This window comes from Amblyraja radiata, chromosome 39 (assembly GCF_010909765.2).
Source record: "Amblyraja radiata isolate CabotCenter1 chromosome 39, sAmbRad1.1.pri, whole genome shotgun sequence".
Lineage (NCBI taxonomy): Eukaryota > Metazoa > Chordata > Chondrichthyes > Rajiformes > Rajidae > Amblyraja > Amblyraja radiata.
The window spans coordinates 16,435,228-16,462,727 of NC_045994.1; the positions used below are offsets into that span (position 1 = coordinate 16,435,228).

At 48.2% G+C, this 27,500-nt stretch overlaps 1 protein-coding gene across 1 annotated transcript in view; it reads right to left on the reverse strand.

The window, feature by feature from the left end:
- LOC116967215 (cGMP-dependent protein kinase 1-like) overlaps positions 1-27,500 on the reverse strand; it is a 35,145-nt gene that overhangs the window by 6,403 nt on the left and 1,242 nt on the right. The window contains exons 2-13 of the mRNA XM_033013651.1: positions 19,070-19,236; positions 18,169-18,282; positions 10,601-10,706; positions 9,815-9,878; positions 8,948-9,025; positions 7,737-7,831; positions 5,936-6,001; positions 5,331-5,405; positions 2,888-2,984; positions 1,753-1,892; positions 1,219-1,308; positions 1-72 (exon numbers count right to left, since the gene is read on the reverse strand). The exon at positions 1-72 is cut by the window's left edge and continues 70 nt beyond it. Of these exons, the coding sequence (XP_032869542.1) occupies positions 1-72; positions 1,219-1,308; positions 1,753-1,892; positions 2,888-2,984; positions 5,331-5,405; positions 5,936-6,001; positions 7,737-7,831; positions 8,948-9,025; positions 9,815-9,878; positions 10,601-10,706; positions 18,169-18,282; positions 19,070-19,236 (1,164 nt within the window). The remainder of the gene's footprint in view (positions 73-1,218; positions 1,309-1,752; positions 1,893-2,887; positions 2,985-5,330; positions 5,406-5,935; positions 6,002-7,736; positions 7,832-8,947; positions 9,026-9,814; positions 9,879-10,600; positions 10,707-18,168; positions 18,283-19,069; positions 19,237-27,500) is intronic.

Genomic DNA, 27,500 nt, shown 5'->3' on the forward strand with positions numbered 1-27,500 from the left:
CAGTGCAGGTATGCTAGAGCCTCCAGCACGCAGGCCGTGTAGAACCGAGTGGCAGCATCATCGAATGACTCCCTGAAATTTGCAATAACATTCACAGTGATGTTAGCACAGAATGGCGGGACTCTGGGGTGTGTTATACATCCCAGGGATCTAGGGGTGCAGGTACATAGCTCACTCGGTCACAGGGAGATCATGCAAACTCCACACAGACAACATCTGTGGTCTCTGGCATCGTGAGGCAGTGCGGCCTTACTTTAAGGTTAATTTCTCAGGAGTGGGCTTCCATGAGTTTAGTTTAGTTTAGTTTAGAGATAAAGTTTAGTTTAGATGTAGTTTAGTTTTGAAACAGGCCCTTCGGCCCATCATGTCTGCGCCGACCAGCAATCACCCGCACACTAACGATATGGGAGGAAACCGGAGCACCCGGAGGAAACCCACGCGGCGACAAGGGGAACGTGCAAACTCCACACAGACAGCACTGGTGGCACAGGGGCGCAGCGGTAGAGTTCCTGCCACTACAACACCAGAGACCCAGGTTTGATCCTGACTATGGGTGGTGTCTGTACGGAGTTTGTACATTCTCCCTGTGCCGGCCTGGTGCTCCGGTTCCCTCCCACTTTACCAAGACGCGCGGGTTTTGTAGGTTAATTGGCTTCTGTAAAGTTGTAAAGTTTTGTAGTGGGATGTGTACCCTAGTGTGTAGGATAGTGCTCGTGTGCAGGGTGACTGCTGGTCAGCATAATCTCAGTGGGCCGAACAGACTGTTTCTGCACTGTACCTCGAAAGTCTAAAGAGTTGGGTCTTGTGGAGTTAGAAACATAGAAAATAGCTGCAGGAGTAGAGGCCATTCTGCCCTTCGAGCCTGCACCGCCATTCAATATGATCATGGCTGATCATCCAACTCAGTATCCCATCCCTGCCTTCTCTCCATACCCCCTGATCCCTTTAGCCACAAGGGCCACATCTACCTCCCTCTTAAATATAGCCAATGAACTGTGGCCTCAACTACCTTCTGTGGCAGAGAATTCCACAGATTCTCTGTGTGAAAAAAAAAATTCTCATCTCAGTCCTAAAAGATTTCCCCTTATCCTTAAACTGTGACCCTTTGTTCTGGACTTCCCCAACATCGGAAACAATCTTACGATGAGCTGATGCACTGCCAGACTCTTTTACGGGGTGAGGGGGTGGAGGAGAGTGATGAGGGTGGCGGTCAGTTACCTGTCCCTGAGGATGGTCCAGAGCTCCCCTCCGAGGCAGGCCTCCATCAGCATGTAGAGGTACTTGGTGTCACGGAAGGTCCTGTACAACCTGCAACACACACACACAATCCATCAGTCAGGTCGTCTCACAAGCAAGCCGGAGTAGATGACTTGGTAATTTCTGTCCTGCCCCTCCACTCTTTCAGCTTCCTTACCCCCACCACCCCAACCAGCCTGAAGAACCGTCCCCACCCGAAACGCCACCTATCCATGAACTTTGTAAATACCCTTTGTGTGGTGACTGTTTGGATACCTTGGGTGTGCAAGCAAAAAATGTCACTGTGACTTCAATTCAATTCTCCATGGATGCTGGCTGACCTGTTGAGTTACTCCAGCACTTTGTGCTTTTTTTTTGGTGTCATGTATTGTCTTTCCGCTGACTGGTTAGCACGCAACCGAGGCTTCTCACTGTACCTCGGTACACCGGACAATAAGCTAAGCTGAAGTGAAGGGATCGGCGGGGCAGTGGGTGGAGCGGAGGGAGTGGGTGCACCTGACGATGAAGTTGCAGTGCGCTTCGTGCATGATCTGCCTCTCCGAGCGGATGTGCTCCTGTTGTCTCGTGTCCACGATGTGTTGCTTCTTCAGGACCTTCATGGCAAAGCTTCGTGACTCCTCGCTCTTCAACTGCACCTGAGAGAGGAACGTATATTCAATTAAATATTCAATTCAATTCCAATCAATTCAATTCAATTTCATTTGAATTAAATTCATTTTATTGCTATAATTAAATGCTATATTTAAGAGGGAGTTAGATGTGGCCCTTGTGGCTAAAGGGATCAGGGGGTATGGAGAGAAGTGCAGGTACAGGATACTGAGTTGGATGATCAGCCATTATCACATTGAATGGCGGTGCAGGCTCGAAGGGCCGAATGGCCTACTCCTGCACCTATTTTCTATGTTTCTATGATGAATGTTTGATGGCACTGGGCCACTACTCACTGGAGTTTAGAAGGATGAGGGGGAACCCTCATTGAAACTGTTTAAGAATAAAGGGTCGGCCATTTAGGAGTGAGATGAGGAAAAGAAATTTCACTCAGAGAGTTGTTAATCTGTGGAATTCTCTGCCACAGAAGGCAGTGGAGGCCAATTCACTGGATGTTTTCAAAAGAGAGTTAGATTTAGCTCTTAGGGCTAAAGGAATCAAGGGATATGGGGAAAAATCAGGAACGGAGTACCGATTTTGGATGATCAGCCATGATCTTATCGAATGGCGGTGCTGGCTTGAAGAGCCGAATGGCCTACTCCTGCACCTATTTTCTATATTTTATGTGTAGGAAAGAACTGCAGATGCTGGTTTAAATCGAAGGTAGACACAAAATGCTGGAGTAACTCATGAGGTAAAGGCAGCATCTCTAGAGAGAAGGAATGGGTGACTTTTCGGAAACCTTCCTTGTCCTGCTGAGTTACTCCAGCATTTTGTGTGTACCTTCTATATTTCTTAGATTGAGTGGTTTGTGTGGACTCGGAAGACCAAAGGGCCTGTTCCCAAGCCGTATCTCTCAACTCTAAAGATGACCAAACTCCTGACTCTTCTGGGTGTAGGGTGGCTGGAGAAATGTGGACTTCACTGTAACTTGAGCTCTCGAGACAGGGGCCGTCTCCCCCAGCGGCATCACCAGCCTTACCAACTCGACACGGCCAAACCCTCCAACGCCAAGGGTCCCGCAGATGATGATGTCTGTTCGATCCAAGTCCGCAAAGTAAGCTGCTTCAACCTCAAAGCTGAAAGAGAGAGGAGACACAGGAGAGAGTGAATCATCGGTCCCCTAGTGAAGTGATGTAGGACAACTCGTCCCCACACCCACCATCGTCTGTGTGAAAACGTTGCCCCTCAGCTTCCTAATAAATCTTTCCCCCTCTCACCTTAAACCTATGTCCTCTGCTTCTGGATTCTCCTGCCAGTAGACCATATAACCATATATAACCATATAACAATTACAGCACGGAAACAGGCCATCTCGACCCTTCTAGTCCGTGCCGAACACGTATTCTCCCCTAGTCCCATATACCTGCGCTCAGACCATAACCCTCCATTCCTTTCCCGTCCATATAACTATCCAATTTATTTTTAAATGATAAAAACGAACCTGCCTCCACCACCTTCACTGGAAGCTCATTCCACACAGCCACCACTCTCTGAGTAAAGAAGTTCCCCCTCATGTTACCCCTAAACTTCTGTCCCTTAATTCTCAAGTCATGTCCCCAATAGACAATAGGTGCAGGAGTAGGCCATTCGGCCCTTCAAGCCAGCACCGCCATTTAATGTGATCATGGCTGATCATCCCCAATCAGTACCCCGTTCCTGCTTTCTCCCCATATCCCCAGACTCTGCTATCTTCAAGAGCCCTATCTAGCTCTTTCTTGAAAGCATCCAGAGAACCGGCCTCCACCGCCCTCTGAGGCAGAGAATTACACAAACTCACAACTCTCTGTGAGAAAAAGTGTTTCCTCGTCTCCGTTCTAAATGGCTTACCCCTTATTCTTAAACTGTGGCCCCTGGTTCTGGACTCCCCCAACATCGGGAACATGTTTCCTGCCTCTAGCGTGTCCAAACCCTTAATAATCTTATATGTTTCAATAAGATATCCTCTCATCCTTCTAAACTCCAGAGTATACAAAGCCCAGCCGCTCCATTCTCTCAGCATATGACAGTCCTGCCATCCCGGGAATTAACCTTGTAAACCTACGCTGCACTCCCTGAATAACAAGAATGTCCTTCCTCAAATTAGGGGACCAAAACTGCACACAATACACCAGGTGTGGTCTCACTTGGGCCCTGTTCAACTGCAGAAGGACCTCTTTGCTCCGATACTCAACCCCTCTTGTTATAAAGGCCAACATGCCATTCGCCCTGGGTAAAAGACTCCATCTATTCCCCTCATGATCTTATACACCTCTCTACAAGATTACCCCCTCACTCCCCTGCGCTCCATGGAATAAAGTCCCAGCCTGCCCAACTTCTCCCTGTGGCTCAGGCCCCCTCGAGCACTGGCAACATCCTCGTAAATCTTTTCCAGCTTTTAATGACATCGAAACATAGACAATAGGTGCAGGAGTAGGCCATTCGGCCCTTCGAGCCTGCACCGCCATTCAATATGATCATGGCTGATCAACTTCCATCAGCATGTTGATCAAAACTGAACACAACAATCCAAGTGTGGTGTCACTCAACCCTTCTTGTTATAAACTGACCGGCTGGGGACCATCACCGCTAGTTAAGATATTTTTGTTGCTGGAGTTCTGTGAGTTAATGACATTAATTACCAGTTTCCCACAATTGTTTGTTCTGAGTAAACTGGTGTATATGTAGGTAATGTCAGCAATGTATCATTCTGTAATTATATGTAATTCTCATTGATGATCCTGCGTTCCCAATTTAACTATGATCTACATATAATTACACACAACTTCATCCAGCCTGATTATGTCATAGAGTGGATATAGCGTGGAAACAGGCCCTCTGACCAGCACCGACCAGCGAAGGGCCGAATGGCCTACTCCTGCACCTATTTTCTATGTTTCTATGAAGGATGTCATTAAAAGCTGGAAAAGATTTACGAGGATGTTGCCAGTGCTCGAGGGGGCCTGAGCCACAGGGAGAAGTTGGGCAGGCTGGGACTTTATTCCATGGAGCGCAGGGGAGTGAGGGGGTAATCTTGTAGAGAGGTGTATAAGATCATGAGAGGAATAGATGGAGTCTTTTACCCAGGGCGAATGGCATGTTGGCCTTTATAACAAGAGGGGTTGAGTATAGGAGCAAAGAGGTCCTTCTGCAGTTGTACAGGGCCCTAGTGAGACCACACCTGGTGTATTGTGTGCAGTTTTGGTCCCCTAATTTGTGGAAGGACATTCTTGCTATGCCCCATCTGCATTAATCCCACCTGCCCCTATCCCTCTAAACATTCCTATCCATGTACCTGTCCAGATATTGTTATTGTACCTGCTTCAACTATCTCCTCCAGCAGCTCGTTCCATACACCCACCACCACCCTCTGTGTAAGAAGGTTATTCCTCAGGTTCCCATTGAATCTTAATGCCGGCCCGTGCGTTCCCCGTGTCCACATTCACCTTGCCCGCATCTCCGCAGTCTCGTACTCCTCACAGATCGCATCCTGCAAACCTCCGATTGACTGGCGGAAGGAACTGCAGGCAGAGAGAAGGAAAAAGCTCAGGCAGCTACCCGTGAGGGGGGGGAGGGTCACTGAGGGGCGGGCAGATGGAGCAATGTCCTCAGTTAAGAAGCCTTCAGCAACCACCTAGTTTTGCGTAAGGTTGGAGGTTGAGGGGGGACCTGATCGAAGTATCTAAAATAATGAGAGGCGTAGATATGGTGGACAGTCAGAACCTTTCTCATCAGAGTGAAAATGTCAAAGACTAGAGGGCGTAACTTTAAGGTGAGAGGGGCAAATTTGAAGGAGTTGTGCGGGGCAGGTTTTTTTACACAGCGGGTGCCTGGAACGTGCTGCCAGGTGGTGGAGGTGGAGGTAGACATGATAGTGGTGTTTAAGGGGCTTTTGGATAGGCACGTGGATATGGAGCGATATGGATCACATGCAGGAAGAATAGAGTTGGTCTCAGCATGATGTTCAGCATGGAGATTGTGGGCCGAAGGGCCTGTTCCTGTGCTGTTCTATGTATTTAATGCAGTCACGGCTGAGGGAAGATCTACTCACTCTCTGTCAATCACTAGGCAGGTCACCTCCTCCGCTGCTATCATGTTGTCTGACCTCACATCTTCTCTGAGGGGAAAAGAGTTTAGTTTAGTTTAGGTTATAAATTGCCACGTGTACCGAGATACAGAGAAAAGCTTTTTGAATGAATGAATGAATGAATGAATGAATGAATGAATGAATGAATGAATAAGTGTATTGGCCAGGTATGTACACATACAAGGAGTTTGCCTTGGTGCTCCGCTCCCAAGTAACAAAACGACATACAGTAAACAATTAAGAATAAAATGTAAAACATTAAAACATTAAGAATAAAACATTGTAGTTTAAACATGTGACTGACATAAAATACCAGAGCACAAGGAGGCTACAGACTTTTGGTTATTGAGTCGAGCTACTACTCGTGGAACAAAGCTGTTTTTATGACACCTTTGACAGTCCGGAGTCGCCTTCCAGAGGGAAGTGATTCAAAGAGTTTGTGGCCAGGGTGAGAGGGGTCAGAGATGATCTTCCCCGCTCGTTTCCTGGCCCTTACAGTTCGTCAATGGTGGAGAATGTTGCAGCCAACAACCTTCTCAGCTGATTGTCATCTGCCATCAAGTTAGGGTAAAGACTTACAATGAGGTTGTCCACAGTGTGTACAGATACAGGATAAAGGGAATAGTGTTTCACAGTCTCAGTGGCAATTATTTCCACTCAGAGGGTAGTCTATATCTGGAATGAACAAGCTGCCAGAGGAAGCTATAGAAGTGGATACAATCACCACTTTTAAAAGACATGTGGATAGGAAATGTTTAGAAGGATGTTGGCCAAATACAAGTAAATAGAACGAGCCCAGATGCCAAATTGGTCGGCATGGATGAGTCAGGCCGAAGGGCCTGCTTCCATACGCTACAGAACTATGATCATACCATGACTGTAAAGCACCCTTTACATTAATGCGACACTGATCCCATCTTATTGTCCCCGCATCCCCATCACCACCCTCAGACTCTCTCCGCCCCCACCCACACTTTTACAGAGGGGCCAATTAACCTACATAGAAACATAGAAACATAGAAATTAGGTGCAGGAGTAGGCCATTCGGCCCTTCGAGCCTGCACCGCCATTCAATATGATCATGGCTGATCATCCAACTCAGTATCCCGTACCTGCCTTCTCTCCATACCCTCTGATCCCCTTAGCCACAAGGGCCACATCTAACTCCCTCTTAAATATAGCCAATGAACTGCCCTCGACTACCCTCTGTGGCAGGGAGTTCCAGAGATTCACCACTCTCTGTGTGAAAAAGGTTCTTCTCATCTCGGTTTTAAAGGATTTCCCCCTTATCCTTAAGCTGTGACCCCTTGTCCTGGACTTCCCCAACATCGGGAGCAATCTTCCTGCATCTAGCCTGTCCAACCCCTTAAGAATTTTGTACGTTTCTATAAGATCCCCTCTCAATCTCCTAAATTCTAGAGAGTATAAACCAAGTCTATCCAGTCTTTCTTCATAAGACAGTCCTGACATCCCAGGAATCAGTCTGGTGAACCTTCTCTGCACTCCCTCTATGGCAATAATGTCCTTCCTCAGATTTGGAGACCGAAACCCGCACGTCTTTGGGATGTGGGTGGAAACCGGAGCACCTGGAGGAAACCCACGCAGGTCATGGGAGAACGTGCAAACTCCACACACACAGACAGCACCCGAGGTCAGGATCGAACCTGGGACTCTGGCGCTGTGAGGCAGCGGCTCAACCCGCTGGGCCGCCGTGCCAAGGGTTGGAACAAGCTGCACCGTCTGAGGGAAGGGAAGGTAAACGTACCCAAGGAGAGCCTTCTCGCCAAACCAGTCACCCCTCGACAAGGTACTGGCAGCTGGTGCCTCACCTAGCGCTGTTTGCTCTCGTGTTACCCGCACCTGTGGCCAAAGCAAGGCAGCTGCCATTAATGTTAGACCACAATCAAAACCACAGGCCCTCGTTCAACTCATTATTTCGACTTTCGACGTCACTAATACAGTGTGGAATTAGGCCCTTCAGCCCATCGATTCCGTACCGACCGGCGATCACCCGAACAATCTACCACGTCTTTTAGGAAGGAGATGAGGAGACATTTCTTTAGTCAGAGGGTGGTGAATCTGTGGAATTCCTTGCCTGTGAAGGCTGCGGAGGCCAAGGCAGAGATAGATAGATTCTTGGTTAGTACGGGTGTCGGGGGTTATGTGGAGGAGGCAGGAGAATGGGGTTAGGAGGGAGAGATAGATCAGCCATGGTCTATCATTAGGTATATGGATGGGAAAGGAATGGAGGGTTATGGTCTGAGTGCAGGTAGATGGGACTAGAATGGGAAAATAAGTGTTCGGCACGGACTTGTAGGGCCGAGATGACCTGTTTCCGTGCTGTAATTGTTATATGGTTATATGATTGAATGGGGGAGTAGACTTGATGGGCCGAATATTCACCAACCAGCCCATTCATTATGCTGTGAGTTGTCCAGGGGTGTGCTAATCTCTGCTGTGGTTGGTCCAGGAATGAGGTGGTTTCTGCTGTGTAGGAAGGAACTGCAGATGCTGCTTTAAACTGAAGACACAAAACGTTGGAGTAACTCAGCAGGACAGGCAGCATCTCTGGAGAGAAGGAACAGGGGCCGTTTCGGGTCGAGACCCTTCTTCACACTTCTGCCAGATTTGGTCCAGGTATCAGTTGAGGAAAATCTTTTTCACCCAGAGAGTTGTGAACCTGTGGAACTCTCTGCCACAAAAGGCAGTGGAGGCCAATTCACTGGATGCATTCAAGAGAGAGTTGGGTGTAGCTCTTAACGGAATCAAAGGATATGGGGAGAAAGCAGGAACGGGTTACTGATTTTGGATGATCAGCCATGATCATATTGAATGGCGGTGCTGGCTCGAAGGGCCAAATGGCCTCCTCCTGCACCTATATTCTATGTTTCTATGTTATTAACTGTGATTGGTCAAGGTATGAGTTATCTGCTCCGATTGGTCTATGGGCAGCGCCACCACAGTTACGATACCCACCTTCCCCTTGCTGACGATGAAGAACGTATCTCCACTGGCTCCCTGCCTCACAATGTAGTCACCTTCTTTATAATGAGTCTGTAAGGCAATGTTAGAAAACAACAGGTCAACTGTGGCCAAATGGCCTACTCCTGCACCTATTTTCTATGTTTCTGTGTTTCAAACCCTTTGGCCTTTTTTTCATTTACAAATGTTATTCTACTCGAGAATAGACCAACGGTTTCATGGCAGAAGCAGTGATCCCTCCACAGATGATCAGAGAGTGACGGCAGGAGATTTCTCCCCATGAGCTGTGGGAAGGAGCCGTTTTGTCTTGGGAGTGAGTGGGAATCGAAAGTATCAGATTCGATCGTTGATTCATGGAATTTTCCACCTGAATACCATGCAGAATTTGGTCCTGATCGCGGCTTTGTGTCTGTCCAGATGGAAACCACTATTACAACAGTGAAATAAGTACTATCCTGCATTCCATGACCAACCTGGGGAATACTTATATAGGCGTTATAAAGAATATGAAGCTGTTTCACACAAAACTCGGTCACGTACAAATGCAAAAGCAAGCAGGTTGTGGCATTTTCAACTAATACTTTTGATGACTGACACTCAGCTCCAGGCATTCAACATCCCCGGTGGAACAGAAGAATGCTTCCTGGACTACAGATATGTTCTTCCATGGGGAGAAGGCAGGCACGGGTTATTGGTAAGGGACGATCAGCCATGATCACAATGAATGGCGGTGCTGGCTCGAAGACCCGAATGGCCTCCTCCTGCACCTATTTTCTATGTTTCTATGTCTTGGGGCAAATCAAGTACGAATGGGAGGGGGTGGGGGGACTGGGGGGGGGGGGGGGGGGGGGACCTCAATACCTCCTCCAGCACATCGGCCAGCTTGCTGAGTACTTCTTCCTGGAGTTCCTGGAACGATGGGACACTGCAGAGAGAGAGAGAAGAGATGGGGTGTGAGGTGCCGTTACTCCAGAGCATGTCACAAGCAACCAAGCATCATATTCCGCATATATTCAACGGGGGAAGAGAGAGGGGGGGAAGAGAGAGGAGGGGGGAGAGGGGGGGGAAGAGAGAGGGGGGGAAGAGGGGGAAGAGGGGGGAAGAGGAGAGTGGGGGGAAGAGAGGGGCGGGCGAGGAGAGGGGGGGGTAGAAGAGCGGTGGGGCGGGGAGAGAGGGGCGTGAGAGGGGGGAGAAGAGAGAGGGGGAGGAAGAGGAGAGGGGGTGGAAGATAGAGGGGGTGGAAGAGGAAGACGCGTGGGGGGGGAAGAGCAGGGGGGGAAGAGTAGGGGGGGGCGGAGAGGAGGGGGGAAGATGAGAGGTGGGTGAAGAGCGAGGGGGTGGAAGGACCGGAGAGGGGGGACAGAGAGGCGGGGGGGAAACGAGAAGAGGGGGGGAGCGAGGGGGGGGTGGAAGAGAGAGGGGGGGAAGAGAGAGGGGGGGGGAAGAGAGAGGGGGGTGGAAGAGAGAGGGGGGGAAGAGAGAGGGGGGGGAAGAGAGGTGGGGGAAGAGAGAGGGACGGAGAGAGGTAGGGAGGGGGAAGGAGAGAGAGGGAGGGAAAGAGGGTGACAGGGAGGGAAAGAAAAGGGGAAGGAGAGAGGGAGAGAGGGAGGGAGAGACGGAGAGAGGGGTTAAAGAGCTGGCACTCACCTCCTGAGTAGCTCCATGTGTTCGATGTGTTTGATCACTCCTGTCCGCATCATGATGGTCTGGAAGCAGGGTCGGTCGATGGCCCACAGCTTGATGTTGGTGAGCGCTGTGCGGGAGACGAGAGAGAATGTTGAGGGAGTTGGTTCACAGGTCAACACCATCGGACACTTGGCCCAAGCCAAGGTGTTGGGGGGGGGGGGGGGGAAGAGGGGAACAAGGGGCGACTTTTTCACACAGAGGGTGGTGGGTGTATGGAACGACACCCTGTGCCGAACATGATGCCAAGACCAACTCTAATCGACCGGCACATATCCATATCCATATCCCTCCCCATATCCCTCCATATCCATGTGGCTGTCACATGTCTCTTGTGGACAACACCACGATCGTATCAGCCTCCACCGCCACCTCAGGCAGCACGTTCCATGCACTCTCCACTCTCTGTTCCCACCCTCCAACAGGTTGGAGCCCATTCTCACACTCCCTCCAACACTGACAGACTCCAGTTCCTGCCTGGCTTTAAACCTGTGGCCTGTTTCCTGTGGTACACAAAATTGCTGGGGAAACTCAGCGGGTGCAGCAGCATCTATGGAGCGAAGGAAATAGGCGACGTTTCGGGCCGAAACCCTTCTTCAGACTGTTTCCTGTGTTCCCCTGCAAGTTATCAGGTACACCACAAACCTGTTGTAATCTGGCGCTGTGTAACATCTTAGTTTAGTTTAGTTTACGTCACGTGTACTGAGGTACAGTGAAAAGCTTTTGTTGCGTGCCAACCAGCCATGGCAAAGACAACACATGATTACAATCGAGCCATTCACACTTGTACGGTTACTCCAGCACTCTGTGTCTATTTCCTCCAAAATCAAATCTGTCTCCAGTCCTCAGTCTATCTCCTGGTGTGAAGGCATTTCATTTTAAGGTTTCTAATTTACTTTTAAGATTTCATCAATTGATGGCCTTGCCTTCCTCCCTCAAGGAGTGCTGTTGCTATGGTAACTGAGGTGCCAATGACTGCATTCCCCCAGCACAATGGCCGCGCCACCGGGAGGTCACATCGGATTTGAACTTGGAGCTGGTTTGCATTTTTTCTGCTGCTCTGGAGTGTGCTGCACCTTGGTGCATTTGAACAAGGAAAGCGAGAGAATGCATTGGTTCCCATCGCCTGCACCCCGAGTCTTAGCTGTTGAAGCTGTGCATTAAATTCTCTTGTTTCACAGCAGATATTCACGGCTTTAAGATGAGATGGGTAATGTTTAAAGGAGATGTGTGGGGCATAGGGTGTGGGGAGTACCTGGAACATGCTGTCGGGGGTGGTGATTGAAGCAGATCTGTTATAAGGTCAAAAGTGATAGGAGTAGAATTAGGCCATTCGGCCCATCAAGTCTACTCCGCCATTCAATCATGGCCGATCTATCTCTCCCTCCTAACCCCATTCTCCTGCCTTCTCCCCATAACCCCTGACACCCGCACTAATCAAGAATATGTTAATGGCATTATTAGATATGCAGGGCTTGGAAAGATATGGTCAATAAGATCTGGGCTTGGGGTGGGAAGATTGCAACCTTCACGTGGTTCGACGAATGCAATCAACCTGGCGTGCACAATCAAGTAAGATCAAATAGAACAAGTTGTCCTACAACTTTAGGCTGTGCACGCCACGCACAAGAAGATGAGAAGAGGAGTTGGGCTTGGCATCATGTTGGGCACAGACATTGTGGGCCAAAGTGCCTGTTCTTGTACTGTACTATTCTATGTTCTACCTTCCATTGGGGCCACATGAAACTGGTTCCTGCTGTATGTTGAAGGTATATTTGGGATAGACGATTGTAATATTTTTTCCCAGGGCTAAAATGTCAAATACTTGAGGGCATAATTTAAAGGAGGAAGTTGGGGGCGAGTATTTTACACAGAGGGTGAGTATCTGGAACATGATGCTGGGGCTGATCGTAGAGGCAGGTACAATTGAAGCATTTATGAGACTTGTAGATGGGCATGTGGATATACAGATGGATATGGATCATGTGCAGACAGATAAGACTTGGTCTTGACATCATATTCGGCACAGACATGGTGGGCCAAAGGACCTGTTTCTGTGCTGCACTCTTCCATGTTCTGCGCTCTAAATCATGCCTGAATTAGAGGGTATTATCTATAAGGAGAGGTTGGGCAATGTCTCTGGAACGTCGAAGGTCGAGTGTGGAATGGGAGGCTGGAGTTAAAAGACTCGATAGGCTGCTATTGTTCTCACTGGAGCACAGGAGACTGAGGGGTGACTTTACAGAGGTTTAGAAAATTGGGAGGGACATAGACAGGGTAGATAGTCACAACCTTTTTCTAAAGGTAATGGAACCTAAAAGCAAAGGACATAGGTCTGTGGGATGCAAAATAATTAAGGGAGAAATGAGGGAAAGTTTTTTTACACAGAGGGTGATGAGTGTATGGAACGGACCTCCAGAGGATTGACATGAAAAGCTGGAGTCAGTCAGCGGGACAGGCAGCATCTCTGGGAGAAGGAATGGGTGGACGTTTCGGGTCGAGACGCTTCTTCAGTTGACCCGAAACATCACCCATTTCTTCTCTCCAGAGATGCTGCCTGTCCCGCTGAGTTACTCTATCTTTGGTTTAAACCAGCATCTGCAGTTCCTTCCAACACATTTCGAACAGATACTTGGATAGGAAAGAATTAGAGGTGAAATGGGCCAAATGCAGGAAAATGGAGCGTAGAGGTATCTTGGTCAGCCTGGGCAAGATGGGTCGAATGGCCTGTTTCTGTGACTCAATAAGGAGTTACCCCTAACATTTGCCAAGTATATTCTAGTATATAATCCATGCCTTTCCATTATTTAATACTAATCCTGTTGGACTGCATTATAGAAACATATTTTGGGGGATTAGTTTGTAAAATGCTGTGTTATGACAACTGTATTTTTCATGTTTCAATTAAAAGATAAGTAGATTGTTCATATTCTTACTGACATTTTCCTGGTTTTAATCTATGAGAGAGACAATACCATAAGCCTCAACCATCATTACACATCTGATGTCTGCCTCAGTTTAATCTCCTTAGATACGGAGTGAATAATGCTGGCTCCTAACAAATGCCGACCGACATTTAGAAATGATGAATCTCTAAAGGGGCATATTGAACTTCGACAGGTGTACAGCAGAGAGCACATTGAGTAATTGTATCATGGGCCAGGTTTGGCAACTCAAGCGACCAGGAATGTCGGACATTACAGAGAGTGAGCTGAAAGAAGTCTATAAAAATGATCGTGTAAAAGGGACAGTTCCTGTGCTGTATGTTCTATGTTCTATGGGAATAATGTGTTGAAAGCCAGGTGCTTCAGCACCATGGACAGGTGCAGGACAGATCCATGAGAATCGTTACTTTAGACTTTCCACCCTTAGAAATATACGGCGTGGAAACAGGCCCTTCGGCCCACCGAGTCTGTACTGTCCAATGGTCACCCCGTACACTAGCACTACCCCACACACGCTAGGTGGTGGTCGGAGGGGCCGTAGGCGCAGATTGGCAGCCACGCTTCCGTCAGTCTGCCCCAGGGCAGCTGTGGCTACAGAAGTAGCTTACCACCACCGAGTGTGACTGAGGAGTGAATGAATAATGCGATGTAAAGCGCCTTGAGTATTCTAGAAAGGCGCTATATAAATCTCATCCATTATTATTATTATTAGGGACAATTTACAGACAATTAACCGACAAACATGCACATTTTTGCAGTGTGGGAGGCAACCGGAGCACCGGGAGAAAACCCACGCGGTCACAGGGAGAACGTGGAAACTCCGTACAGGCAGCACCCGTGGTCGGGATCGAACCCGGGTCTCCGGTGCTGTGAGGCCACTGTGCAGCCCAAAATGAGTTTGGGGAGTTCTGCTGGGACAATCCCTCTCCATTCCAGCACCCCCAGTCTCTCACAAGCTGGGGGAATGTGACCAATATCCTTCCTCATCCACTCTGTGAGGGCAAGACTTTAATTCTGATTTCCTTCCTGACTGCACAGGTCCCCAGGAGTAAAATATTATCAGCAGCTGCCTGGCAGAGATTGTTGCCAGTGGCTGGCTTGTTGCAGAACAGTGTGAGCAGCTTTACAGAGGATTTGTTTGAATGGCTGACCAGGGTAAGGATTTTAAGCTGGAAATCCCATCGGAGCGGCACGTGCTGGAACTTTGAGACTTTGGTGTTTATTTCAATTTAAAACATTTTTTTATAGGTACAGCGCGGAAACAGGCCCTTCAGCCCTCCGGGTCCATACTGACCATCACTCACCCCACGCACTAGTTCTATCTCACACACTAGGGACAATTTACAGAAGCCAATTAACCAACAAACCCGCACGTCTTTGGGATGTGGGAGGAAACCGGAGCACCCGGAGAAAGCCTGGAACATGGAGGTGCAAAGACGTACAGGTAACAGTTATAAATTGTCCTGAGTGTGTGTGTGTAGGATAGTGTTAATAATGGGGGATCGCTGGTCGGTGCAGACTCAGTGGGCCGAAGGGCCTGTTTCTAAACTAAACTAAACGGTTAATATAGTGAATATATTCTATATATTTTTGTACGGTGAAGAAGGGTCCCAACATGAAACATGACCTATCCATGTTCTCCAGGGATGCTGCCTGACCCACTGAATTACTCAGGCATATTGTATCTTTCCTTGGTCAACTAGCATCTGCAATTCCTTGTTTCTAATATATTTAATATTCCTTTTTACTATTTACTATTTCTCTCCTGCTTCATAGTTACCTATGATTGGGAAGTGCCATATACCTGGAGATTGGTCAGAAATGTTTGTTGCCTTTGTCCATGAGGCAGTGGAGGGCATAAATATCTTTGAAAGAAATGACCAGAGGTCCATAGATTGACACAAAATGCTGGAGTAACTCAGCGGGACAGGCAGCACCTCCGGATAGAAGGAGGGGGTGATGTTTTGGGTTGAGATCCTTCTTCAGACCTGTCCAGAGGTACATAGTGCGTTCAGTTTTAGAGATATTCCTTGCTGTTTCTCTAAATGCAAAGAACAGGGTACTGATTAGGGATGATCAGCCATGATCACATTGAATGGCTCGGCTCGAAGGGCCGAATGGCCTACACCTGCACCTATTGCCCATTGGCCCTCTGTCCCACCGAGTCCCACTTCCCCATCCACTAGGGACAATTTACAGGGGTCCAATTAACCTACAAACCCGCACATCTTTGGGATGTGGGAGGAAACCGGAGCACCCGGATGAATCCCACCGGGTCACAGGGAAAACGTGCAAACTCCCCACAGACAGAACCCGAGGTCAGGATCGAACCCACGTCCCTGGCCACTGTGAGGCAGCAGGCACCAGCCACCGGCCCGACCCCTCAGTGAGGTATTAAGCACAACATTTCCAGCACCTCAATCCCAGTCAAAAAAGTCATGCAAACTCTTCTAGTCAGGCTTGACATCCGATTCCGCAGATGCTGACTGACCCCCTGAGTATTACAATTTTATTTCAAATTTCCAGTATTTTGCTTCCGTTTCAGACATTGTTATTTGTTGGCAATTATACATTTGTAGTTTTGTCACAAAAGAGCAGGGCAAGAGGATTTGCAAACATTGGCGCCAAAACCTGACCTCAACCAAGTGTTTGATGGGCTCTTGCTGAAGAGACTAAGGTCTGTTTCAAGGCAAATCACTTGTGTTTAGCAGCGCATTAAAATAGTCGTTTCCATGGGAACCACCGATTCTATTCTTGGTGAATGCATCAAACGTGTAGAACATTATCTGGAGAATTCACCGCAGCTCGGCACAGGATGCTCAGTGATCCACAGTTGCCGGAAGGGGTGAGTGGATCAGGGAACTGTCGATGCCGGCTCACAGCAAGAGACACAGTAACTGCCAGAGTAACTCAGCCGGAGTAACTCAGCCGGAGTAACTCAGCCGGAGTAACTCAGCCGGAGTAACTCAGCCGGAGTAACTCAGCCGGAGTAACTCAGCCGGAGTAACTCAGCCGGAGTAACTCAGCGGCATCTCCAGGGGGCTGGCACGGTGGCGCAGCGGTAGAGTTGCAGCCTTACAGCGCGGCAGAGATTCCAGGTTTGATCCCAAGAATGAAATTCTTTGCACTGGTGTGCTGAAGCAAAGCAAGAATTTCATTGTCTTATCAGGGACACATGACAATAAACTCTCTTGAATCTTGAAGAGTTTGTATGCTCTCCCTGTGACCACGTGGGGTATCTCCAGGAGCTCCGGTTTCCACCCAGAATTAAATGGTGGGGGGGATGAAGATGGGGTGGGGGGGGGGGGTTGAGGGTGGAGGGTTGGTAGTTACATAAAATTGGAGAATTCAATGTTCTTCTGGGGGTTGTAAGCTACACAATGGAATATGGGCTCCTGCTGCTCCAGTTTGTGTGTGGACTCATTGGCAATGGAAGAGACAGAGAGGTCAGCGTGGTCTATCTAAAACTGAATACACTATGGACCTCTGGATGCCTGAATGTGGAATTCTCTGCCTCAGAGGGCGGTGGAGGCCGGTTCTCTGGATGCTTTCAAGAGAGAGCTAGATAGGGCTCTTAAAGATAGCGGAGTCAGTGGATATGTAGAGAAGGCAGGAACGGGGTACTGATTGGGGATGATCAGCCATGATCACATTGAATGGCGGCGCTGGCTTGAAGGGCTGAATGGCCTACTCCTGCACCTATTGTCTATTGTCTATTGTCTATTGAAGAAGCATCTCGTCCCAAAACATCACCCCGTTCCTTCTCTCCAGAGATGCTGCCTGCCCCGCTGAGTTACTCCAGCATTTTGTGTCTATCTTCGATTTAAACCAGCATCTGCAGTTCCTTCCTGCACAGTTGCTTGTGTCTGCCAGGTTAATGTATGGATATGTTATTGCTTACCTCTTGAGCCCCACGAAACGCCACCCTGAAATTGCAAACACAGAACAACTTCTTACAGAACTCACGGCACCAACTTGCATCAGTCCACCATGAATCACCCTTCGTGAAAATAAACCTTCTGAGTGATTCATAGCAACGGCCTTCAACTTCATCGGAAGCACAATCACTGCTGTAATCAGATATGCAGAACTCAATCCACCAGGATATACCAAATGGTCTTCGGCTACATGTGTAGACACTTTACCTTCACGAGAAAGGATACTGGAAGAACTCAATGGGCCACGCAGTATCTGTGGAGGCAAAATCCACCCACCAACCTCAAGGGCAGCATGCAGGGTCGCAGTGGGTGGAGCTGCTGCCACACAGCGCCAGAGACCCAGGTTCCATCTTAACCTCGGGTGCTGTCTGTGTGGAGTTTGCACGTCCTCCCTGTGACCGGGTGGGTTTCCTCCAGGTGCTCCGGCCTCCTCCCACGCTCCAAAGTTGTGCGGGTTTGTAGGTGAATCGGCTCCTCGGTAAAGTGCCCCTGGTGTGTCGGGACCGGATGAGAAAGTGGGGATGGCGCAGGATTAGCGCGAATGGGTGATCGCTGGTCGGCACGGTCTCGGTGGGCCGAAGGGCCTGAGTCTGGGCTGTATCTCCGAACTGAACCAAAGTAAACCCTGTTGCCCCCCGCTCTCACCCACCTTTCACCGTGGCAGTTCTGGTGCAGTTGTAGAGGATGGCCAACTCTCCGAACACCTTCCCCGGGGCGATGGTGCAGAGTTTCACCTCATCTTTGGTCACATCCACCTTCCCCTCTGTGGACAGAGACACGGATCATTATTCACCCCTCGCAGGTCCACCCACCCAGACCCATCTCTCATGTGGAGAGACACAATGGCCATTCATGTGTCCAGGCAGCGGCCAGTCAATAGACACTAGACAATACGTGCAGGAGCAGGCCATTTGGCTGATCATCCCCAATCAGTACCCCGTTCCTGCCTTCTCCCCATATCCGCTGACTCCGCTATCTTTAAGAGCCCTATCTAGCTCTCTCTTGAAAGTATCCAGAGAACCTGCCTCCACCGCCCTCTGAGGCAGAGAATTCCACAGACTCACCACTCTCTGTGAGAAAAAGTGTTTCCTCGTCTCCGTTCTAAATGGCTTACTCCTTGGTACATGGATAGGACAGGTTAAGAGGGATATGGGCCAACGCGGGCAGGTGGGACTAGTGTAGATGAGGCAAGTTTGTTGGCGTGGGCAAGTTGGGTGGAAGGCTGTGTAGACTCTACAGCTCTATGACATTGTCTTGTGTGCATATCACAATGTTCTTATAAGTTCATAGGTTTGAGGAGCAGAATTAGGCCATTCGGCCCATCAAGTCTACTCCGCCATTCAATCATGGCTGGTCCACCTCTCCCTCTCAACCCCATTCTCCTGCCTTCTCCCAATGACCCCCGACACCTGTACTGATCAAGAATCTATCAATCTCCACCTTAAAAATATCCATTGATGGCCTCCACTGGCACTGATCAATGCTGCAGAGTAGCAGGGACTGGCAGGACTTGAAGCCACTGGCTTGAGGGTTGAGTGTGTGATCCCTACCTTCCATCACATACACCATGGAGCCCACGTCTCCCTCCTTGATGACGCAGCTGTCCTTACTGTATTCCACCGGGTGCATGCAGTCCACTATCTCCATGATCTGCGACATCTCCAAGTTCTTCATGAAGTCGTTGTCCAGAAAGGCATCCTTGATCAGATCCTTCGACCTGTTGCACAGATCCAGAGACACACATTAGGAGTAGATTTAGACCAAAGGATCCAATAATATCCGTTCCTTAGACACAAGAGAACTGCAGATACTAGTTTACCAAAAAAAGACACAAAGTGCTGGAGCAACACTGCAGGTTTAGGCAGCATCCCTGCAGACCTGTACGTCTTTGGAGTGTGGGAGGAAACCGAATATCACGGGGAGAACGTACAAACTCTGTTTTAAAGACAGCACCTGTAGTCAGGATCGAACCCGGGGCTCCGGCAATGTAAGGCAATAGCTTTTCCACTGTGCCACCGTGCTGACAGAAGATGCTCTACCTAAGCAAGCCCCATTTTCCTGTGCTTGGCCCAAATCCCTCTAAACCTTTTCTATCCATGTACCTGTTCAAATGTCTTTTAAATATTGTTGTACCTGCCTCAACTACCTCCTCTGGCAGCTCATTCCATAAATCCATCCCCCTTACAGTGAAAAGGTTACCCCTCAGATTCCTATTAAATCTTTTTCTCTGTGAACTTTTGTCTTGATTCTTCTACTCTGTGATATATCTAGACAGACACAAAATGTTGGAGTAACTCAGCGGGACAGGCAGCATCTGAAGAAGGGTGTAGAAGACCTGAAAAGTCACCCATTCCTTCTCTCCAGAGTTGCTGCCTGTCCCGCTGAGTTACTCCAGCATGTTGTGTCTATCTTCAGTGTAAACCAGCATAGACAATAGACAATAGGTTTCAGGAGTTTTGAGCCATTCAATGTGATCATGGCTGATCATCCCCAATTAGTACCCCATTCCTGCCTTCTCCCCATACCCCCTGACTCCGCTATCTTTAAGAGCCCTATCTAAAAGCATCCAGAGAACCTGCCTCCACTGCCCTCTGTGGCAGAGAAGGAAGCATCTGCAGTTTCTTCCTACATCATGCTGTCTGTGTGGATAATACAGCTGCGTAAACCAGCATCTGCTGAGCCACACTTGCAATCAGTTCTGGTCGGCACGTTATTCAAAGCATCTTACTGCATTGGAGGAGGGAGCAGAGGAGATTCACTGCATTGGAGGGCTTCAGGTACAGACTATTTTTTTGTCACACACACACACACCAGGGTGCAATGAAATTCCGCATTGCAAGAATCTCCTAAAGTACACAGTTACATGGTGATAATAAATACAGCGTTAAATAGAAGGGCAAATGCAAGACAGTAGAATGGTGCAATGATTCTAATGCAATCTGAAGTATTGTGGAAAAAATTAAAGTATAACATTACAATTACTCCTTCTTGCCTATGGCGGGCGCAGCATAAAGTCTTGGGTCAACTTGTTCTATTTGATCTTGTTTGAGCACGTCGGATTGATTGCATTAGTCGAAACAGGGTGGACCACGTGAAGGTTGCAATCTCCCACCCCATAGAATAACTGAATTATGTGGATTTAAGAGGGGGAAAAAAATGGCAGAATCTCCGGGAACTTTAGTTTAAGTTAAATATTGTCACGTGTACCGAGTTACATTTTTTGTTGCACCCGATCCAGTCGGCAGATAGTGCAGGGAGTGGATAAGAAAGTGGGATAACATCGATCTATTGTGGGTGGGCGATCAAGGGTCAGCATGGATTCGGTGGGCTGAAGGGCCTGTTTCATTGCTGTATCTTTCAATCGATCAAGTCAAGAAGCCGTTTCTGTGCTAACTGTGACTTGATGGAACAAGTTCTTTTTGTGATCATGTCATGCTCTCCTTCAGCGTTGAATGAGACTCTGATTGGATCTCTCTTCCCTCAGGGCAATTCAATCTCCCCTGGTCATTTTCACTTCATTTCATCCACAATTTTACTTGCTGCTCAGTAACATGTGCAGCATCGCTGCCCCTTATTATTTGTTCCACCGTTGTAACTCCGATGTTAGCACTGGCAATGGTCATTAATTTAATTTTCAAGAGCACCAGGAGTGCGGCTGGCAAATGTGACCACAGTGTAGATCATTACTGCACGCACCATCACATCCGACAGCTCCAGGATTGTTCAAGAGCTGACGCAGACTGTAAAAGACATTGATGGCAGTGAAGTGGTCCAGGGACAAGCGAGGTCAAAGACATCTGTCTTCCCGCTTGCTCTGGGTATAAACAGCCCATGGGAAGGCGCAAGGCACACAAGGTGCAGGCTGGAACAGCACAAGGTCTCTCTCTCCACAGAATATGTTGGAAATGGTCAGTCAGGGCTTGTGGAGAGAGAAACAGACTTGACGTGGCGGGTCAAGGATGCTCTTGCACCTGAGCATTTTATACAGTTGTACTGCACGGAAACAGGCCATTCGGCCCACCTTGCCCATATTGGGTTAGTCCCATTTTTCTGATAATCCTTATCCTTGTAAACTCTTCCTATCCATTTAGTTTAGCTAGTTAGTTTAGCTAGTTAGTTTAGCTTATTGTCACATGCACCGAGGTACAGTGAAAAGCTTTTTGCTGTGTGCTATCCAGTCAGATGAAAGACAATACACGATTACAACCGACTCCATAAACAGCGTAGGGATACAGAATAAAGGGAATAACGTTTAGTGCAAGGTAAAATCCAATAAAGTCCTATTAAAGATAGTTTGGTCTATCTAAAGTCTGATTGAAGATAGTTTAAAGATAGAGTGGTCCTAAAAGGTCAGGACCGCCCGCTAGTTGGTGATAGGATGGTTCAATTCTAAATGTCTTTTAAAAGTCATCTTTTTATCCACTTCTCTAGCTTCCTCTGGCAGCTTGTTCCAGATACATTCTATCCAGAGACTAAATAATTATTTTTAAATTGATTGATTAGACAATGGACAATAGGTGCAGGAGCAGGCCATTCGGCCCTTCGAGCCAGCACCGCCATTCAATGTGATCATGGCTGATCATCCACAATCAGTACCCTGTTCCTGCCTTTCCCCCATATCCCCTGACTCCGCTATTTTTAAGAGCCCTATCCAGCTCTCTCGTGAAAGCCTCCAGAAAACCTGCCTCCACCGCCCTCTGTGGCAGAGAATTCCACAGACTCAACACTCTCTGTGAGGAAAAGTGTTTCCTCGTCTCCGTTCTAAATGGCTTACTCCTTATTCTTAAACTGTGACCCCTGGTTCTGGACTCCCCCAACATCGGGAACTTGTTTCCTGCCTCTAGCGTGTCCAAGCCCTTAACAATCTTATATGTTTCAATGAGATACCCTCTCATCCTTCTAAACTCCAGTGTCCAAGATTGTTTGAAAGATACAAATATTCAGCCCATCGCGTCTCACTGACCACCCATCACCTGTTCACGCTTTCCACACAATCTGCAGACTCGCACATCTTAGGGATGTCGGAGGAAACCGGAGCATCCACTGGAAGTTGAAATCACAGGGAAAGCGTGCAAACTCCACACGGGCAGCAACCGAGGTTAGGATCGAACCCGGGCCTCTGGCGCTGTGAGGCTGCGGCTCTGCCAGTTGTGCCACTGTGCCACCTCGTCTTGGGCATGGTAAGATTACCAAGTGTCCCAGCTTTGTCCAAGATACACTCACCCCAGAGTACAGAGTCATAGAGTGATACTGCCTTCAGCCCAACTTGTCCACATCGGCCACACCAACATGTCCCAGCTACACTAGTCTCACCTGCCCACGTTTGGTCCATATCCCTCTAAACCTGTCCTATCCATGTATGTACCTGTCTAACTGTTTCTTATGTGTTCTTATGTTTTCATGCGTGAAGATGGGGAGAGATGAGCCATGGTGTTCTCTACCCAGTCACAACAGGGGCGGCACGGTGGCGCAGCGGTAGAATTGCTGCCTCACAGCGCTGGAGACCCAGGTTCGATCCTGACAGCGGGTGCTTTCTGTACAGAACTTGTGCGTTCTCCCTGTGACCTGACCGTGTGGGTTTTCTGTGAGTACTCCAGTTTCCTCCCACATCCCAAAGACGTACAGATTTGTAAGTTAATTGGCTTCTGTAAATTGGAACTGATAGTATGACTGATAGTGCTAGTATGTGGGTGATCGCTGGTCAGTGGGCTGAAGGGCCTTTTTCCCCGCTGCATCTCTAAAGTCCAAAGTGAACAGTCAGGGTGAGAACCCAGACATCCACAGGAACCACATCTTCAGCCAGAATGGAAAAGAGCCGAACAGAGATTCCTCTATGCACCCCTGGATGTTGATTCAACACTTCTGAAAGAATATTAAAAGTTTATTGCACATCAGAGTGTCTCTCTTGCCCCCAATGCCTAGAATCTTCAGTACAATTCCTCAATAAACGCCTGACATTTGGCTTCTGATAAAGCTTTTATGTTTGATTTTAAAGCCTTCAATTTAATACAGAGATGTATCCATAGCAACGGCACTGAAAGGTAGAATCTCTAGCGATCTGTGAATCAACGGAAGAGAAAATCTCAAGTGGTCTCCAGTGTAAATTCACTCACCCGCCCGCCAGCTCTACCCTCGTGTCCACATTCTCTCCCCTTTCCCCTCTCCATCGGGGTGAGCTCACTCCCTCTCCCCATTTTCACATGTATGTACTAAGGCGCAGAGGGTTAGTCATTTAGACTTTAGAGATAATGCATAGAAACAAGCCCTTTGGCCCACCAAGCCCTCGCCGGCCAGAGATCACCTTGTACATGACCACTATCCTACGCACTAGGGACAATTTATAACTTACAGAAGCCAATTAACCTACAAACCTGCACGTCTTTGGAGTGGGGGAGGAAACCAGAGCACCCGGAGAAAACCCACGTGATTCACGGGGAGAACGTGCAAACTCCACACAGACAGCACCCATAGTCAGCATCAAACCCGCGCCTCTGGTGCTGTAAGGCAGCAACTCCACCACTGCACCATTGAGCCCGATTAGGTGGAGAAACAAGGAACTGCAGATGCTGGTTTACAAAAAAAGACACAAAGTGCTGGAGTAACTCAGCGGATCAGGCAGCATCTCTGGAGAACTTGGGTGGGTGTCGTTTCGGGCTGAGACCCGTCTTCAGACTGATCCAAGATGGACTGACCCGAGAGGACACAACAGTGGTGGCCGGGGGTGGGGAAGGGGTGACTGGACGCACAAGTTTCTCTGACCCCCCTCAGTCCAGATGTTAATGATGGGCTTCCGTTCAATGTTGAAATGAGGGAATGAAAAGGAACTTGCCAGGCCCAAGGACACAGCTGAGAAGATCTTGAGTAATAATAATAATAATGGATGGGATTTATATAGCGCCTTTCTAATACTCAAGGCGCTTTACATCGCATTATTCATTCACTCCTCAGTCACACTCGGTGGTGGTAAGCTACTTCTGTAGCCACAGCTGCCCTGGGGCAGACTGACGGAAGCGTGGCTGCCAATCTGCGCCTACGGCCCCTCCGACCACCACCAATCACTCACACACATTCACACACATTCACACACAGGCAAAGGTGGGTGAAGTGTCTTGCCCAAGGACACAACGACAGTATGCACTCCAAGCGGGATTCGAACCGGCTACCTTCCGGTTGCCAACCGAACACTTAGCCCATTGTGCCATCTGTCGTCCCATGAGTAGATGTAACGGCATGTCATATGTCTCCTCCAACCTGCTCTGCTGTTCAATAAGAGATGGTTGATCCTGTACATAGAGTCACAGAGTGATAGAGATGTGCAGCACTGGAACAGGCCATTCGGCCCACCTTTTCCATGCAGACCAAGTCGGCATACTTGGCTAGTCCCATTTGCCTGCATTTGGCCCATAGCCCGCTAAACTCTTCCTATCCCCATACCTGTCCAGAATGCTGGAGAAACTCAGCGGGTGCAGCAGCATCTATGGAGCTAAGGAAATAGGTAACGTTTCGGGCCGAAACCCTTCTGTAATTTCTACAATTTTTACAAACCCTTCTTCAGACTGAAGGAAATAGGCAACGTTTCGGGCCGAAACCCTTCTGTAATTTCTACAATTTCTACAAACCCTTCTTCAGACTGAAGGAAATAGGCAACGTTTCGGGCCGAAACCCTTCCGGGTTTCGGCCCGAAACGTTGCCTATTTCCTTCGCTCCATAGATGCTGCTGCACCCGCTGAGTTTCTCCAGCATTTTTGTGAACCTTCGATTTTCCAGCATCTGCAGTTCCTTCTTAAACACATATCTGTCCAGAATGTCTTGCACGTGTCTTTTATGTAAAACGTATACATAATGGTATCCACTTATGTCGCTTCCATAGAACAGTACAGCATACATCCAGGCCCTTCGGCCCACAATGTTCGTGACAAACCTGATGTCAAGATCTGCCTGTACTAATCCCTATCATCCATTCCCTGCAAATCCATGTGCCTATCCAAAGATATCTTTAACACCACTATCGTATCTGCTTCCACCACCACCCCTGGCAGTGGGTTTTAGGTAGTTACCACCCTCTGTGTAAAAAACCTGCCCCGCACATCTCTTTTAAACTTTTCCCCACCTCACCTTAAAGTTGGCCCCATAGCAGAAGCTCCCACGTCGCAGGGCTGGGAACTGGAAGTATCCTGAGCTAATTCTGCTACCACCATCATCTATTGGGACGACAGATGGCACAATGGGCTAAGTGTTCGGCTGGCGACCGGAAGGTAGCCGGTTCGAATCCCGCTTGGAGTGCATACTGTCGTTGTGTCCTTGGGCAAGACACTTCACCCACCTTTGCCTGTGTGTGAATGTGTGTGAATGTGTGTGAGTGATTGGTGGTGGTCGGAGGGGCCGTAGGCGCAGATTGGCAGCCACGCTTCCATCAGTCTGCCCCAGGGCAGCTGTGGCTACAGAAGTAGCTTACCACCACCGAGTGTGACTGAGGAGTGAATGAATAATGCGATGTAAAGCGCCTTGAGTATTAGAAAGGCGCTATATAAATCCCATCCATTATTATTATTATTATTATTGCAACAAGTGATGGCTTCCACTGGTTGTCGCCGGAAGCTTGCTCCCTTTTCAAGATGGACGATGGCAGCGATGCCAACATTTGTTGGAAGATGGACACGAAAAGAAGACCTTAAAGCTGTGCCCTTAATGCCCCGGTCCCACTTAGGAAACCTGAACGGAAACCCCTGGAGACTTTGCGCCCCACCCAAGGTTTCCGTGAGGTTCCCGGAGGTTGCAGGTGGTTGCCGGAGGTTGCAGGTAGTGGAAGCAGGTAGGGAGACTGACAAAAACCTCCGGGAACCGCACGGAAACCTTGGGTGGGGCGCAAAGTCTCCAGAGGTTTCCGTTCAGGTTTCCTAAATGGGACAGGGGCATTAGTATTTGTATCTTCCATCTTGGGGGAAAAGGGTTTTGACTGTCTGCCCTATCTACACCTCTCATTTGTTTCAGAGTTCGTGGAGACCCATTGCTTCATCCAGCCAGTTACTTAAATGCTTTGTGAGGGATAAAATTGACTGGCTCAGTTTCGCTGCAAGAACACCAGGTTCGACCATGTCACAGATAATATCTGCATGGAAAGTTGAATACTAAACTCTTGGCTGCAGTAACTGCATATGAGATAATCAGATCACAAGCGAGATGGAGTCACTTCATCAGTGCAGTCATGTCTGGCACATCATTTAAAAATCTAGCGTGAGTGTTACAAAAATAAATATAAAGGAAAATAATAACGAGCGCTTCCAATGTATTCCCAGTCCATAAAAAATCATCAATAGCATCTTTTTTGACATACCTTCATTAGAAATCGATTTTTCAAAATAATTCTTCTAAGAAGCATTAACATTTATATTAAAATTGATACCTTGATTTTCAGCACTGTCTTAATAACATCCAGCCAATTTTCAATGACATTCATTGTTTGATGGGGCATGACCTATACATGTTTATTTGGGAATCTGCATCTTCATTCTGTTCACTCTGTGTATCCCTTCCCACACTCTACTGTCCTTTTGACAATAGACAATAAGTGCATGTAGGCCATTCGCCCCCCTCGAGCCAGCACCGCCATTCAATGTGATCATGGCTGATCATCCCCAATCAGTATCCCGTTCCTGCCTTCTCCCCATATCCCCTGATTCCACAATCTTTAAGATCTTTTTTCTTTGTTCACTGTACAAAGAAAAACTACCTTGCTGTCCTCTCCATAAACTAATTTTCATTGACTACTTGCCCTTTAACCACTTGATAACATTTTCTCTATTCAAATTCACCATTATGAAATCTGAAATATCCACCTTCTGTGCTCCAAGGAAAAATATCTCTACGTTTCCAGCAGACTCACAAAGCTGATGTCAATTATCCTTGACATTGTTTCAGCTAAGCTCTTCTGTAACCCTCTAGGGCCGTGGTGTACTTAACCCTGCACCATCCATCACAGCA